At 39.3% G+C, this 17,340-nt stretch overlaps 2 protein-coding genes across 3 annotated transcripts; one reads left to right on the plus strand and one right to left on the minus strand.

Moving 5' to 3' along the window:
* Nucleotides 1-63: 63 nt before the first annotated feature.
* Nucleotides 64-16,207, plus strand: RB195_005556 (uncharacterized protein; the record flags this gene model as incomplete). Of its 2 annotated transcripts, XM_064178131.1 has the most annotated exons (12): nucleotides 64-171; nucleotides 9,465-9,572; nucleotides 13,395-13,550; nucleotides 13,618-13,716; nucleotides 13,786-13,873; nucleotides 13,989-14,110; nucleotides 14,671-14,750; nucleotides 14,943-15,061; nucleotides 15,113-15,248; nucleotides 15,847-15,967; nucleotides 16,022-16,135; nucleotides 16,196-16,207. In XM_064178131.1, the coding sequence occupies 12 exons, from the start codon at nucleotides 64-66 to the stop codon at nucleotides 16,205-16,207; spliced, it is 1,263 nt and encodes a 420-aa protein (XP_064035211.1). The 2 variants fall into 2 exon arrangements, with proteins under 2 accessions (XP_064035211.1, XP_064035213.1); XM_064178132.1 differs by lacking the exons at nucleotides 64-171; nucleotides 9,465-9,572 and adding an exon at nucleotides 12,974-12,985.
* RB195_005557 (uncharacterized protein) lies at nucleotides 6,418-7,874 on the minus strand (the record flags this gene model as incomplete). Its single annotated transcript, XM_064178133.1, has 2 exons — nucleotides 6,418-6,498; nucleotides 7,740-7,874. The coding sequence occupies 2 exons, from the start codon at nucleotides 7,872-7,874 to the stop codon at nucleotides 6,418-6,420; spliced, it is 216 nt and encodes a 71-aa protein (XP_064035212.1).
* Nucleotides 16,208-17,340: the final 1,133 nt, after the last annotated feature.

Below are 17,340 nucleotides of genomic sequence, written 5' to 3' on the forward strand. Positions count from 1 at the left end.
CGAGGGAAAGCCTTCACTTCAGCTGATGGATTATCCACAGATTTCCAAGAGAGAGCGGCAGAGATGGCAGCGAGCAGCGGACCATCGCGAAAGAATGGTTTTTTGTTGTTAAGCGAGGATGCATTGTCAAGTGACCACATGCTACGCAACCAGCCGCTTATCAATCTTTCAGTGGGTTATCGCACCGTGTGAGTGTTGCACGTAACGTAACGCTTTTTCGTGTTGATTTTATGAGGAGCGAAGCGGAGGGAACGTGGGACTCGATGTGGTGAAATTTTGTCGTCGTCCGCACAACAACAAGTGAATGTCTGCGTGCATCCGCACGTTATATCTATCTCCCAGAAAAAAAAATATCCAAGAAATGGCTGGTACGAATGTATTGAGCATATGAAATGCTTTCACGAGATGGTCGACTGAATAAACTTTGAGACTGAGAACGACCGAGGAAAGAGAAGCACGTGAGTAACCTAAACCTATTTCCCGAGAATAACGGATCTGAGGAACATCCGGAAACACTAGAGATGGGTTTTTTTGGAGAGGGCACATGAACCATTGCGATGTAATACGTTACAACAGAAGCTAAGAAGAATGGATGGCGATGAACTTTGTGCCTTTCCTTTATCTGATCGTGGCGCACGATTACCAGTGGGATTAAATGATGCTGGAAATTTTGAAGCTTATGGTTATTTTCGTAGCCGAAGAATCTCTAATGCGCAAAGAAAAACGAAAAGAATTCCCCGGATGACGGGCAGATTGAAGGACTTTTGTTTTGTTGATGGTATGTTGAAATGGGATTAGGATGCCAAGAGAAAGAAAACTTCATGATTTTCATTCGCATATGTAACAGATGCAGAGCGTTCCGTGCACTTCTGCGAGATAACGTGCAAAGGTTGGCCTACAAGTAATTTGTAACACATCGCTTTGCGGAAATTGCTGCAATATTTGAAGTAATAAATGAGTGGCACTAACCGAACTAACAGCACGATGTTATTGTTTTTTTTTAGAATTCGATTGGAAAGTGAGTGAAAAGAAGAACGCTTTGAAATGAAAAAGGAGAATTTCTAAAGAGGACGAACAAAAGTCGTCTCTATCAACATAAGTTATGCGAAACTTCGGTAATTAACATCACATGGAAACAGGTAAGGATAACAGCTAAACAACTATGTATGTTTAGTTTCAAATATTTGAGTGAAAGTAGCATAGGTACGAGTATTACAATGGACATAGATTTTTCCGAACAACTGAACCAAGTCGAATGTCTACGGGGGAGAGGAAGTGGATCAACTTATCCCCCTCATCCGCAGACATTCGATTTAGTGTTGTAATTTTCTTTACCTTGGCGACATCGCTTACGCCCAACATCAGACTCAAAAAGAAGTCGAGGTTGCTAAATAGGCTCAGCAAGAAGCTCGGGAAGAAAAAAAATTCAACCTTCTTCCAATCTTAGCATAATAACAGCAACTTTTCGATTATCGATGCGAGGCAAACGCCAAGACTGTTAACAGTCACTACAACGGCTAACGTTTCGCCACTGTCACCTTATTTAAGGACCGGGAAGTCAGATCATTTCTAACATATCTTCTCAAATGCTTCATGCAGAATAAGACTCAGGAAGACTCTACTAAAAACCATACCTTCTATAGAAGTTCATTGTTAGTGATTACAGAACATCTAAGGAACAAATCACATTGAAAAAAATCCTCGGATTATTAGAAAAATAACAAACTGTTTGGAAACTTTCCTAGGGAAAAGTTCTAGCATGGAGCTTAATTATCTACTGGTCCCTTGGTCGCTTCAGTTGGAAGATTGACCTCAACTCCTTCACAACGGTCGCACCCGCGACAGAATATAGTAAGGCTACTCATGGAGATACTGCAATGTCCAGGGCAGGGCCAACCGAATGAACTGAAGCACCAAAATAGAAAAATCCAGATCGATGGTGCTCATGAAGGTGTCTACATCGCATAGTGACGATCTGGTTCAGCGAGATAAGAAAATCTCCGCGAGTAAGGTTTCGTTTCCTTCATGCACTCAGGCGAAGGGAACTGACAACGATAGCGTTTCCTCCTCTTTCCTCGGTTCTGCTCCTTTAGAAAATAGATACCTCTGAGATGCAACCATTCTCAGAAACCCAACCTCTCCTTTCTTCTTCTGTATCCTAAATTGAAAAGCCACAGAAACGCATTTTTCTTTATTTCCCTGTTCCAACAGGATCAAAGCAAAATTATGGAAAGTATCATGTAAATATAAATCATTCACGAAGTCAACGATTATTGCAATTGTCATTTCTGTCCTATATATCCTTCTAAGTGAACAGAAGTGGTCAAACGCAGCTACTTTAAACGAAGCCTCAAAATAGAGGAATTCCTCGAATGCACCACTTTTGACTCATCAAATTTCCTTCTCAGTCATTTTTTTCGGATTACGCCAACGCTGCGGAGCAATTCTTATCACACTCCTGGAGTGTCTGCGTCAGTTTTTAATGTCGAAAAGCTGATCGTGCCATAAACTGAGTGGGGAGGGTGAGGAATGACTGAGCGAAATTATTCCGAGAGGCTATGTAGTGGAGAACAATTAAGACGACTTTTATTTCTTGATAAGAGAATTCCAAAAATTCTTCCGCGCAGGATATGTTAAGTGAAAATACGGCTACGTGTGTGTGTCATACGAATGTCGTGTGTTCCACAACAATTGTTTTACAAAAAAGTGAAGGTTGCAATTGAGTAACAGCTGTTCCTCATAAAACAAGCCCTTCTTTCATTACGGGGAAGAACACAGTCTCACCGGCGGTAGATCTCCAGTTACTTAAACGTGGACTGATCAGATAAACTCTCATAGTCAAGCAAGTCCGTGAATTCGAAGAAGCCAGAGTAAAATCCGAGAGCTACCGTAACCATCAAGAAGATACGGTCAGAGGTGTTTTAGTAAACATCTATGGTGCGCGCTGCGATTTTTCCTTGAAATATTGTACATTAGAAACAATTCGATTCCGTATTCATCGGCCTTTTTCACCCCAACCACTTTCTCCTGGGCTCACATTCGAATTTGAAAAAAACGTAAACATGATGCTATTTTTTTAATTGGCTAGAGAATAACAGCGAAAGAATTTCATAAAATTTTATCGTTCCTTTTTCTTGGCTATTCCCCCATAAATTTGAATTAAGTGCTTGTGGACGATTTCTCCAACATTATATTCTTCTCAAAAGTGCAAATATTTCTTGTAGCTGAAACAGCCCAACAATCTAACAATTCAATAATTTACAACAAAACTTTTCACTCGTTCGGGATCGCCTTTCTCGAATTACATGCCCTTGCCCTTTCTAATAGTAAAGTTCTGAAACGCTCAGCAATCTGCGAAACAGAAGATTTGAGGATCAAGAAGCATAAACTCAGGTGAGGCTGACATTATTTGCTTGCAGTAAACCCCAGTGAACAGTCGTAAGTCGTTGCTCCATAGAGTTTAAAGGAAATTTGATGAAAAAAGGTAATTATCTTCGTATGAGCACTCAGCATCACCGCGTTGGTCTTCTGAGCAGATAGTGGGATAATGTACTCCTTCATGTGTCTTTTTCAGGTCCATCACAATAATTTCAGGAGGAATGTAATTGCTTCTAATCCCCATAATATTTTACTTTTCTAACCACAGGGTCCAGCACACACGAGGATTCATTTCGATCAGTTGTTTTAGCCTCGTTCATTCCTTTAGTGACCTAGGAGTCGCCTAAGTTCTCTTGTGGCGAAGGCCAGTTTTTCCGAACTCTACCAAAACTCCTGAAATGTGCATTATTTTATCTTTCATACTTGCCGAATTATACGGATGGCTGTCAGCTCAGCTGTTGCCCAGATCTGTTTTTTTCTCTGACCCTCATTTATCAGTGGAAGCAAACATAAGTCAACGTAAAGTTACAGGAAGAAAAGCAAATGTTTACATCGTAGCACTATTAGAAAGGTCTGACAGAAAAAGCACGAGAGCTTCGAAGACAAGGGCAGAAACACGAAAAGAACGCGACCGTTAGGAAAACAGTCGTTTATCTTTGTTTCGAATGTCGTCGAGGAGTGGTGGAGGCGGACCGTCTGACTGTTTCTTCAACTCATGCTTGAATGACAAGACTTTACTACAAGCCTATGAGTCATACCGTACAATTGTAGCCTGGAAAAAGCCCCGTCCCAGAGTAGCTCATCGAAAGCACGTACTTCCCTGGAGGAAAAAGCAGTGAGAAAAAAGTTGCACTACTCAAACCTAACAAGATGATTGAATAACGCTTTAACTTTCACAAATTGTTTATGGTAGCGCAGATCCTAATAATCACCAGAAACTTTGGTTTTTTACAATGATTGCTACTGAGGAACTCAATGAAATAGTTATAGGAACAGAAGGTGGAGAGAAAGGACATCTGCAAACTATTCAGTGTGAAAAATGATGGAAAATAGTGGCGCCAAAAATTTTCCCGAATACTTCAAGGCCAGCAGATGTTGTTAATAGTTACAGACTTTAAATACATTATGTATTGTATTTTCCTTAAAAGTAAAGAATAGAGTTTCCACGGCTATACGGCGGTTTTGAACCATCGACAGTGCAGTTATAGCCGAACCTCTTACCAGCTGCGCTACAACCGTGAACGATTATTGGCGTTTGTTTTCGCCTTATAACCACGAATTTCTAAGATCACATTAGACGAAGCAACTCACACTGTAATGAAAATAGTAATAAAAAGAAAGCCATAAAACGTTCTAGGGCATGTTGTTGAGGAGGAATCCACAAAACCACCATTAATATAGAATTTCATAAAGGAAAGCGAATAATATTTGTCGCAAAGGAGGAAGCGCACCCCGTTTACGTCTGTGAAGCATCGAAACTCTATTAATTGCGAACGAGCCCGGTTTCTTATCTGCCGCTACGAGGACGAGGGCTCCACGGGCTGTTGTTGATGTTTGCCTATTCGTCGTTTTTATCGCTTTTAACTTTTATCGGCTCAATTCTGGTCAGACCACTGAGGAAGCCGCCTTTTAGGTGACACCGAAGTGGTAGAGACTGATGAGAATTGTTTTTCATGTTGAAAAGAGAACTACATATGTGTAGACTCTAGGAACTAAATTCAGGGAATGGTTAGGGGGATCTTTTAGGAACACCATAATCATTACTCTTGGAATAAAAGAGGGAGCAAAATAAAGGGGTAAATAAATAATAATAATAAAATAGTAAATAATAAGTATTAATACGATGTTAGTTTTTTCAGTGTTAAAGAAATTAAAAATAAAATTTTGAAGAAGCGAAAGCTACTATAAAATGAAAGTTTTAATTCTTCAAAAAAAAATGCTGTATTTTTGGACGCTTTTTTTCTCTTCCTCATATCGCTTGTAATAGTTTTTCCGATTTCTGAACACTATCGAAGTGATAAGAACTGCACACAAAACTTCTGAACTGTAGCAATTGGTGTACGTAACCAGTAATTCCCTACATCATTTCTATTCAAAACACTACCAAGATATACTTAATTTTGCTTAAAATCCTGAACTTTCAGTGGAGCTCTCAGACTTTCCTTCTTTACAAATTTAGATTGAGCAGCGCTTAGCACGCAATGGAGAGACGTTCTGACCGTCAACAACTTCTGACTTCCCCCTCCCCCCATAACCAACGTCCGTCTATTCATAATTAGTCTCAGAAAGAATTAACGAGCAGAGAGTTGCGAACATTTTTAGGTCAGTCGAATCGTAAGCGCAGAAAATGTGCGCAGCATTCAGCAAAGCCAATTGATGAATCCGAAACTAGCTATAAAATCTCTCTCTCTCTCTATTTTCTTACACATATTTCTCTCTGTAAATTGGTCAAGGTAAATTTTCCCTAGACGACTTCTACTTCGACAACTACTTATCTGATTACATTTGCTGCAAAATTTTGAACAGCTGTGCTTTTTGCCGCGATAACAACTTTTATTGCAGATGTATTTGCTCGTCAAAGTACATTCATCTCAGTTTCTCAACAGCGACACGAGGATCCCAAACAGAATAAAGTGTAAACTTTGAGAACATTCCGGTAACGAAGTACTATTATGTGGAATTCCTGTGATTTAGTTCTGATACTATGTTTACAGTGGTATGAAGTGTATATGAGAAGTCAGCAGAAAAGTTGGCATTATCTCCTCCAAGTCCGGAGAGATTAATAAAACAGTAAAACATACAGACTTCGGTACTTATGTTTGTTCGGAGAACCGCGCTGCGCTTTCGACTGCGGCACACCTGAGGGCAGAATGAGAGGGGAAAGGGAAAGGAGAGAAAGAAAAGGGAGAGAGGAGTATGATCTGCGAGTCTGTGTGTGTTTGTGTCTGTCTGTCTCTCGGTCTGTCACGAAACGAATGAGTTGCTAATGCGTCGCGGTCGTACTGGTGAACATAAGTACAGATAATCACATGGCAAACGTTACCCAACGATGCTTGACAGTCGCGAAGATTTCGATTTTTTCACTAGTTGTTCCTCACTATGACATTTCAATCCGTCTCTCTGGAATGAGTATCGACTAACGATTTTCACGAGTAGATGCAATTAAAGGCATCATCCCACGAATCTGAGGTGGTTCAGATTTCAGGTGGAGTATTCGTATACGGGATAGTAGATTATGGAGACGAGGGTGATTCTGTCCATTCCTCCCTAATTGGCGTAAAAAACGGTCCGGAAGATGCGGCGCGTGCACAAGGCTGGCGCGCTCCAGTCGAACTCCCTGTAGAAAATAGAGCGCCGGAACGCTCGAAGTCGTATCTTCAGGGCCGTTTTCAACGGCAATTAGGAAGAAATGGACGTAATCACCCTCCTCTCCATTGATGCCTTTAATGCCGAAAATTAATTATATGTGGTGGATGGATCAATAATGGCGCATGGATCATTGATCATTCTCAATCAATACAAAATTATTTCGACAGCGGCAAAAATGTATCATTAACATCATTATTCGATCGTGTAAATCTCCCGCAGAGATTAAATTTTTGACTGCATTCCAGCTCCTTTCAGAGTAAATCCAAGGATTTTGATAGCACCTCCCTTTTTTACATTTTCAAATCTTACCGTGTACATATTTTCCTAGACGCATCCCGTACATCCAGGGCATCTGAAAAAACAAGAAAATAAACCGTTTTGACTCTGATTTATGCAGTTTTCTGCCACACCGATGACGTTCTTGGACACTCTTCGAGAACTGACTGACTAGTTTTTTCTGGGAATATTTTTTCACGGATGAAAATCAGGGATTATTTTCGTCAAAATTGGATTCTGCGAAAACCACTGCGTGAAAATAGTCATTTGTAACAACCCTTACAGCGTTCAGATGCCCTGGATGTACGGGAATATCCACCCCATATAGAATTCGAGAACTGAGCAGGCTCATCTTCTTACATCTTCGTAAGTCTAGAAAACTACGGACACAGATGAAACTTTCAGCAGCTTTTTTCTATAAAAGCGGAGCGATAACAGCGTCCGTAAGCTTCCTCGAAACTATTGAGATGACGATGAAATGAGACTTGGGAAATTGGTAAAACTAAAAGTTTTCTTTCAATCCTGCATCCTTTATATAGGAATCCGAGCACACTTCACTCCTGACCATGGATCCAAAACAAGAAATTGCTTGAAAATTGCCCTCAATTCCCACACTCTCGTCAGCAATCTTCCGTTCAATAATAAATCGTGATTCAGAGTCAGGAGCACTCCGATGTACTGACAAATAACCGAGGACACTGTAACGATTTACTCACCAATTGACTGTGAGGCCCCGGAGTTACGTGCCGAGGCATGCCTTCGGTTATGTTCCCGGTGCTCGGAGGATCAACAGATTGACACCTGCAGCGGTTAGCGAGCAGATCTAAGAGGATCCGGATGAGATGGCCCATCTCTTAAATCAAGATCTACTGGAGAAACAAAGATTCTCTGGACACAAAGTTAATATACTCACTTCTATATTCTTCTTTCTAGTCAGTAATAAATAATTTATTTGGGTGTTTTTAAAGCAACATGAATTACATCAGACAAACGTATAAACTTTGTTCTTTACAGAAAAAATAAATATTAAAAGTTATGAAGGCACAAAGCAAAAAAAAAGATGGAAGATGTGAAAAAAATAATTATTCGTCTTATTCCGTGTCTACGTTACTACATGTAGTGTATAATTCTTATTTCTGGTTCGTAATAAAACACTGATTCAGGTTTTTTTTAATACTTGTACGAACTGCATCCATACAGACACCTATAAATAAATAAATATTCAATGAAAAGCAAAAAAAAAGATAGAAAACTAGAAAACAATTAGCTCCTCGTCTTATTCTACGCGTACATCGTAGGTTCATTTTAAAGAAGAAAATTTTTAAAAAAGTTAAATTCATTTATTTTCGTCAACAGATACACCGCCTATTCGGCGGGATCTTCAGTGACTCGTTACGATTCACTCTAACTTTCAGTTACATAGCCTAAATTAGGATTTTGAAATGGAAGCTCAAGTTGTTATCATAAATTAGCTCTAAAATTTGGTGGAAATAATTTTCTTCTTACAAAATGATCGACTACAGACCTTAGACTTGTAGTAAACCTCTCTCGACAAACATTCAATCTTAAAGGTATTATTCCACGAATCTGAGGTGGTACGGATTTCAGGTGGAGTATTCTTATAAGGGATAGTAGATTATTGAGAGGAAGGTGATTCCGTCCATTTCTTCCTAATTGCCGCAAGAAACGTCCCGGAAGATACGGCTTCAGGCGTTCTGGCGCACTATTTTCTACAGGGAGTTCGAGTGGAGAGCGCCAGCCTTGCGCGGCGCCGCATCTTCCGGGCCGTTTTTTACGGCAGTTAGGAAGAAATGGACGAAATCACTCTCCTCTCGATAATCTACTATCTCTTATAAGAATACTCCACCTGCAATCTGCACCACCTCAGATTCGTGGGGTGATGCCTTTAAGTTTAATCGAACAATCGCCTAATACGTGCATCTTCTTGTTTACATATTCGTCAGCCATTTCAAATATCTCGTAGATCTTTCTCAAAGACTTTATGGTATATTCTAGAATCAAATAGTAATGAATTTATGGAAACCCAGTTTTAAGTTATCGAACTATTTCCTAAAGTTAACATCAATATTTATTGAAAGCTTCAAGAAATAAAAATTCGGAAGTTGAAAGAAAAAGCTGCAAAAGCAAGCAAGAAATAAGAAAAAAGAAAATTTGTGCGATCTGTATCAGATTCCTCCTGACAGCTGGTAAACGTCCAAACATCTGCGGTCAGCGCCTTAAAAAATGGAAATGCTTCAACGGATCTATGATACTACGTCAGTGTAGTTAGTAGGAGCTTTATGCTTGATATTTTCGAGAACAAATCAACTAATTCGGCAAATTCTCTTCAAAATTGATGATTTCATTCGGCGAGCGCACCTCATAGAAATATTCGAGCCCTTCCAGATATGCAAACGCACGTGTATTGCTGCATTTTTCAGGACCATATCCACGATGATGCCGCCGACACCGCTCTGACAATCCGTGAAGGTGTCATACCCTCGATGTGGTCGCTTCTGCCTGCGGCATGCCTCACCATGGCTCTGGAGGTGCTAGCGCCAGCGATCTGATCGCACTTAGTGTCGGCATGCGGTAGAGATTAACTAAAGTGAATGGATTTGCTGTTTGCTGTAGCCTACGGTAATTCGAAATTGGCCTCGAACAATGTAAATTATCCAAAAAAAACATCTTCCATGAAACGATCTGGGTCTATGAAAAGTATGAGCGTGCTGTGGGAAGTTACATAAACGGTGAACACGTAAGAACTGCCGGATCCAAGTTAAATAAAATAATATGTTTAATAGAAAAAATAGAATAAAAGAAAGAAAATGAAAAAGGATAGAAATATAATGTGGATAAGAGTTATTATCTTTTAATAGCCACACGACTAGACGGTACAGCCACTTCTTTGAACTGGAGTATTTTGGATCCTTAAATTCCTGACACAGGAAGCTGGACTATTCAGAAATATTCGTACGAAATATTTGTACAGAACTTTAGCCACTGGTAAGATTTCAACTCCCAGTTTTATCAGAACGTGTGGTATCCTTGTTCCTCTCCAAGTCGCCGTCATTTTCCTGTCATTTTTCTTTACTAGGAGGTGCCAAGATTACTTCTTAGGGTACTTTACTTATTAGGAACGAAACGAATCAGAAATATCTTTTCTTCAAAATTTCCTAAGAAATATAATTGAGTGAAAGGACAACATTATCTAATTTAATTAACAAGTGAAATTACAGTATTTATGAATTTTTCCATCCTCCAGATGGAAATAACGACTGTTGAGAAGACGAGCGAGCAGCGGAAAATCTAAGGACATTTGAGAAAACTAAACGAACCCTCAACAAAAACCCATAAATTCTTCAGATGATTCTTTAGGGCCATCGCCTTCCTCGAAAATGTGCCCCCACGATCGTCCGCGGGTGACAATTGAATCGTGAGCGGATCCTCGTAAATAAGGCGGCATATTGTAATTGGTTGATAATAGCAATAAAACGTACTTGGAGAGATTTATTCAAGTCAAATGTAGCTTTAGGAGGTTCGTTATAACCTGGGGAGGGTTTTTTAGTAGTGTATGTTTGATCAGTATAGGAGACTTATAGAACTAGGGTAGCAACAAGAAAAAAATCAAGGCGAGAAGTTTAGAAAAGGACGCCTCTATGGAAAAACTTTTTCCTTTTTTTGTTGTTTTTTCTTCTGAAATATGTTTAATTAGAACTTTCCGCTTATAAGAAAATTCAGGAGACAAAGAATGTTTTTTTTTCAAACGCTCCCTGCCCTAAAATGGTGGGAATAAAAACTTTAGGTCACAAAATAAACTGGTGAAGATGAGAATCTTCACATTATTCAAAGTCAAAATGAGAATGAACATATAAACAACTTTTTTTGGAAATTCTGAAAAGAATGGAAATTAATAAAGTGATTGGGTTCTAACGAGAATAAGATTACTACCTTACAAAAGTGATAAAATGACTTCAGATAAAGAAAACAAGAAATTAGTTGTGGTGCTCAGTTCCGTTCAACGGAGCTCTCAGCTCACGCCTCAATAGTTCCAGCAACTGTAGAGTACATCATTCTGAATGAAGTGATTTTGTCGCAGTTCCATGAGTAGCGGATTATCCACGGAGAGATGCTGGGGGTTTGAACAGTGATCAACTGCGAAATAAACCGATATGCTACTAACAAACGTCTTCCACAAAAACACACGCTGTCCAGCTTATTCGGGCTGAGAATCCGCTAAGAAGTACAAATTTTCAGCAAATATTACTGTGCAAACAATATATGCATTGATGGGATCCTAGACTTTTTCGCTAGAAAAGCAGAGTAATCCCGGAAAATCCGCACCGTTTTACTGATCAAATGTTCCAAACAAAAAAATTTTCTTCGGGATTTACTGAAGCGGAACTAAACGTTAGGTGTTGAGTAAGGAATTCAAATTATTGGGTGAAGGGATTTATACATAACGTATAGAATAAAGATTGAAGTGAAGAAAATCCACACGTTGCGGATTTGAAATGAAATTATAAAGCTACATCTTCAGCTTTGAGTAGATCTAAATGGAGGAAAAAAGCAGCTTATCATCCTAGAGCAGAAATAACAACGAGAAAAAAGCTTATTTATCCTGAGAAATGCATGAAAATAATCAATTATTATGTATATAATTAATGTAACTCATCAACAATCGTGAGTAGTGAAAGTAATAATACTTTTCTAGTAATATCAGAGTGTAAAATTAGTCCCAGGCAAATTAGAAAATTTGGAATTATGATCTACATTAACTTCAATGGAAATAACTGGAAGAAATTATTGCATTAATTTAAAGTCAATGTAGAATTTTACGAAAGGTGATTCGGATTAAATGTTGCTGTTTTTGGAAATTCTTGAAAACATCGCCACCCCGAGAAATGTCATGACAGCTTATTAAACAGTTAAAGATTTAGTTTAACTAATTGTAGACATTAGTATTCCTACAAAAATAAAAGAAAAAATAAAAATAAAAAGGAGAGAAGAACAGTGAGAAATGGCTGCTTTACAAAGGTCGTATCTACATCTTTCCGGCTACCAAAAATCAGTGACCTGCGCTCACTGATTTCCAGTAATACAACGAAGAGGTCAAATCAATTCTTCTGCTACTCCTTAATGTCTTGGGAAAAAAATTTTTGCTAGGTTTCCAGGAGGTTAGATGCCATAAAATTCTGTGCCAGATATCTATAACAACTACATGATTTACTTATCTTTACTGCGGTGCACCACACCGCCCACAAGTATTGTTTCTCGTGAACATGGAAGAATTTCGAGGCGACTATAGATCATTTCAGATCGTCAATACGAATTTTCGCGCCAATGTTGGCCGTACATGGGAGGAGTATCATCGTAATTGTTTTGGACGTATTCGAGTGTATTTTCTCTTAATTTAAACTTTTCTAAGCTTTTTTTTCTCAGAGTCTCCTTCCCTATTTGATATTATTTGTCGTATACATCAGCAGTTTGCTTCGAACTTTTGCATCTGAAGGATCCTTTCATTTCAAAAGAACAATTTTTCAAAGAAATTATCTTCTGGATCTGTTGTAGCAAGAAGTCCAAACTTTCGCAAAAAAAGGATTTCATTTGTCCGGATAATTTTTGGCGCTGAGTTAATTTCTCGCTCCCTTTTTAAAAGTTTATAATACTAAATAATTAAGCGTGTAACAAAGTGTGAATCCGAAGTAAAATGAGATTCAAATAACCATACAATAACAGACAAATATAGAAGAAAATAGCTCAAAAAATGACGAAAATTGTTTAGAAATTGTTTGAAAAGTAGATAGATTATTATACCATCCAGTTCTAAAAAAAATATCAATTCTCAAATATTTTCATCGCAAATACTTCCGTCCAACGATAGCGGCAAACGCTCGTCCTACAAAGGTCATCCCGTGTCGTCCGATTCCTCCAGGAAGTGATAACAGTGATGCTAACTTCCGTAAGGGGTGCTTTATATCTTATCCTCACTTTTCGCACCTTGTTACTGCGAAGCGCACCGCGCCGCCGCATGCCCTATGGGGCGTTAGGGGGCCACCACTATCACCACCACCGAATCCTACCGGGAGAGTCCGGGCGCTGTTGGAGGGCGTGAGAGCTGCGAGAAAATGGTTTCGGGACATTTTGGGCGTTCCTGGAAGTGTTTTTGGGCGGTGCTGTAGTTGCACGACAATTATAACATTTTCCATGGTTGTGTCCTTGGTTGCTGGAGGTTTTCCTCTCCACTTTTTTTCTCAGTTGATCGGTTAATTTTCACAAACCTGAAGTTCGTGGTGATGCTAACTGACGTAAGCTACCGCAACCAAAGTCCTTTAGCTATACCGTAATAACCTAAACGTTTTACTATTCAGAATACCAAAATGTCCGGTGATATGGGTATTGGCAATGGACCAGCGCCTAATTCAATGAACACTAGGAAGCGGCCGCTTACGGATGCATCGATGGAGATGAACACTCCGAAACGCGAGTACTACCAAAACTTCCAGACCTATCAATACATGAATATGGTAGGTGCTCCCCTCGGGACCAACCCGGAATCTCTTCCTTAGTGATTCAATAGTAATATTCTTATAGATGACTCCACCACCGATGTTCCACTCAACCCCATTCTCGATGCGAGGCGATGAGAATCAACCGCCCCCTCAGTTCATGGCCGGGGAGTTCTGCCAACCGGTTGGTCCCCCGAGTCAAACCCGTTCAGATACCTCTTTCTAACTGCAACAGTTAAAATGAGAATTTCAGATCGCTTTCCCTTCGTACACACCTTTCAGCTGCTCGTCGGCGAACTCGTCCGTCTTGTCGAACTCGTCCAGCAACGACTCTGGGATTAGTGAGTGCAGTTAGTACTTGGGAATAACAGCTTTTTTTCAAAAGATGATCCATACACCAAATTAGATCAAAATTCTTAAGAAAAGAACAACTAGTGTCAAAACATATAATATCAGGTGGTGGTTCGTCGTCATCAAGTTGCGAGACCTCTCCATCTACATCATCTGAACCCAAGTCCAAGGACGATGAAGTGCTCTTCCAAGTGCCCAGCCGTCTTAATCACATCAGCAAGAACAAAGTAGGTTGTTTCTATGTCTTGGGGATTTCTTCGCGTCAATTCAAACAGGTTCTTTGAGGCTAAGTGCTCCCAACTAAGTACTACCTAACTTCTGCGTCGCTAATCCTCGAAAAAAATTGAAAATTGAAATGCTGAACACTTCATATGTTTCCTTACCACTTCGAGTTCCGATGGAGCAATTTCATTTTCGTCATCTAAGGGGTTTCGGTGAAGGTTCGAAATACAAGTTTTGCGACCCAAGCAAATGAAATTCAAATTGGAGAGTAATTAAGTAGTAGCTAAGCAAAAGTAGATTTTGACATTTCGGAAAAATTATTCGGTCTTCCATGGGTTTACGTGCGAGACTCAGCTATCACAAAGTCTTGAAACCATAGACTCACACTGTCAAAATTTACACACATTTACACATTGTACATAGATTATGTAAAGCATTGCACTATTGAGGTTCCGACAACATTTTGAGCACCACCAAATCTTACCCAAATTTCATTAGAAAGCACTTCGGACTTCTTTGACAGGCATTCGTATTCATCTAAAACAATTAGTGCATCTTGTTCCAGGTAACCCTAGCCGAGCTGAAGCGACGAATCGCCGCTCCGGAATGCCTCAACAGCAGCTTCCTTGGAATCTACCTCAGACTGTCCGCATCTTCTTTTGTTTTTTTTTTCCTTTTTTGTGTTTTCTTTTCAGAATAGTAGATCGCTGCTGTTCGATGCATGGACACAATTCCATGACAATGAATGAGAATTTAGGGAAATGAACAATGATTTGATCTTATTCTCAGAAACATCATTTGTTTTCTCCGAATTACATAATATTCTATTCTTTTTAGGGCAAAGACCAAGGAAGTGGGCAAAGAGCTGAGAGATAACCTAGCAAAACATGGAATTTCATTGCCATCTGGTAGACGAAAAGGAGTTCAAAACACTGTGTTCACATGCTTAGTCGAAGGTACAGTTCAGTACAGTAATTGAAGAATTTTTCGCAAATTTTTTGTTCCAGAGGAAGCTACTCAGCTGGGACGTGATATGCACTCTCTGGTTCAACAACATTATCCTGTCCGACCGTTGATCGACATGGCTGCTCGTAAATCAGTCAGCCATCCAGACGAGCGGCGCAGGGATCTCATCGGAGCAATGTGAGTTTGAGATTCTTGAATGATCCTTCGTGAAGAATTATGTGAATCATTAGAATTGGAAATGAAACATCAAGAACTGGTTTGTAGATGCTTCCTGCATGTCAGCGTAGCTCATAAGCAGTTTAGCATCTCCATTTTCTAGTTATTGTGTTATTATTTTTATTTTTGATCAGCAGTGCTACTAGCCTAACTGTTTGCTTTTGTGAAAAGGATTTGTCCACGTTTTGATTAACGCACGATTTCCTTATAACTGAGTATAATTCATTACAACTTCATAGCGACAGCGCAGCAAAAGTGTATTTGATTGGGAAGTATAAGTCGTATAGCGGAGTAACACAACAACATTTAAATACTTATTCATTTTTACCACTATCACTATCCACATGTCAGTGACTGACTACTTGGAAGAACATTCCGTCTATTACTTATTTAATTTTATTTACTTATTTTCTTTCATTTCTTCAGTATTTTATGGTTTTACACTAATAAAAACCAATATATTGTTGTGGATATCTTAAGCCGTGTCCAAAAATTTTATTGCTATTTCATTCTTTCGTGTTTATTATCATGTTTTGTGATAGACCTATTATATTTTCAGAAGGATCCTCGATGAACTGAACGGGATGTTTAACGAGCTTCAAACTCCGTTAGGTGTTCGTATCCAAAACAATATCCCAATCCATCATGAACTCGAAGTTGGAATGAACCATTTTAGTTTGGTATGTCACAGCTGACTATTCTTAAATTTTTGTCGACACAATGTGCCCGTTCAGATAACTCACACCTTTGGTCCTATTAATCAGTCCACATGGTGTAACGCATTTCTGAACTATGCCAAGATGTCACTGGCTATGTATCAAGGACGAATGGAACCGAGTAACCCTCAGGTAAACGACGCTTACTTCATTTTCATTGCGACGTAGCTATCACGATGCTTTTATTTCCAGTATAACCAATGAATAATAGTTACTGCTCTATTGTACACTGCCAGCAATAATTATCGCCAAAGAACAGAAGAAAGACTTGACTTTTATTGCTATGTATTGTTGAGTATTGTATTTCCATAGGATCTTTGTATTCATATAAAGGTTTAAGCATTAATCTCAAGTTGTGATCTATTTTTTTTATCGGAATCTCCTATCACTTATCTTGGACGGACGGTTTTAAGAGCAGTAGTGTGGTAATAAGTTAATAATTTATGTGATTGAATTATCTCGAAATGTACATATAACTCATATTATAATAAAAGTATTTTGTAAATTCGTGAAGCTTCGAGAGTCGGTACCGAAGGGGACTGTGAGGAGGACAAACATCACAATGCTATCTTGACTAATCTGAATGCAAAGGAAGAGAAAGGTCGCACCTCCTCGGAAATGCTAGGAATAGGTTTTTTGCGAGTGTTGTTTTGTTGATGGATGTGGCACACAACTTTCCTTCATGCTGTTCGAGAAGTTGACAGATGCGCCTCCTAAATTTGGTGATTTTGAATGCAATATCGTCACGTCAAAGTGCTCTGTCGATAATCACCAGTTGGCTAGGACTCTTTTGTAAACACCTCGGGCAGCATAATCTGAAACTGTAAAGTACACTAGGGCGTGTGACATTTATATGCTCCCACTACTTGTTGTATGCACGAATAGTAAAATTGGAGAAGCTACGATCTAGGTTTGGAGTAATTGATTTCTAGGAAACGGGACGGGAAGCAGTCAATGGTAATTCCGTGTGGGAAATGAGGATTTTCAAGTTCTGTATATGTCGTAGATGACACTGAGAGAACTGCGCACAGACGACCACGAGTGGATATGTATGCATATTCACTAATTTTCAGCAAGAACAAAAGCACTTCTCGAACCTGTGTAGATGAGACACCTACGGTTATGGTCAGCGCTAGGGAGGGAGCGGCTTCTGGGGTTTACACTACGAAGCAACTTCTACACACATGTAGCTTTGTTGTATATGCACATATCACTGCTCCACAAGCAAACTTTTTCCAAGATCAACAAAGGACTTCAACGAAAATCTACGTGAAAATTGAGGTAAGACATTTAATCCTCATTTCTATCTTTTATCTTGCTGAAGTACCCACTTTTTC

This window comes from Necator americanus, chromosome I (genome assembly GCF_031761385.1).
Source record: "Necator americanus strain Aroian chromosome I, whole genome shotgun sequence".
In the NCBI taxonomy this organism is placed as follows: domain Eukaryota; kingdom Metazoa; phylum Nematoda; class Chromadorea; order Rhabditida; family Ancylostomatidae; genus Necator; species Necator americanus.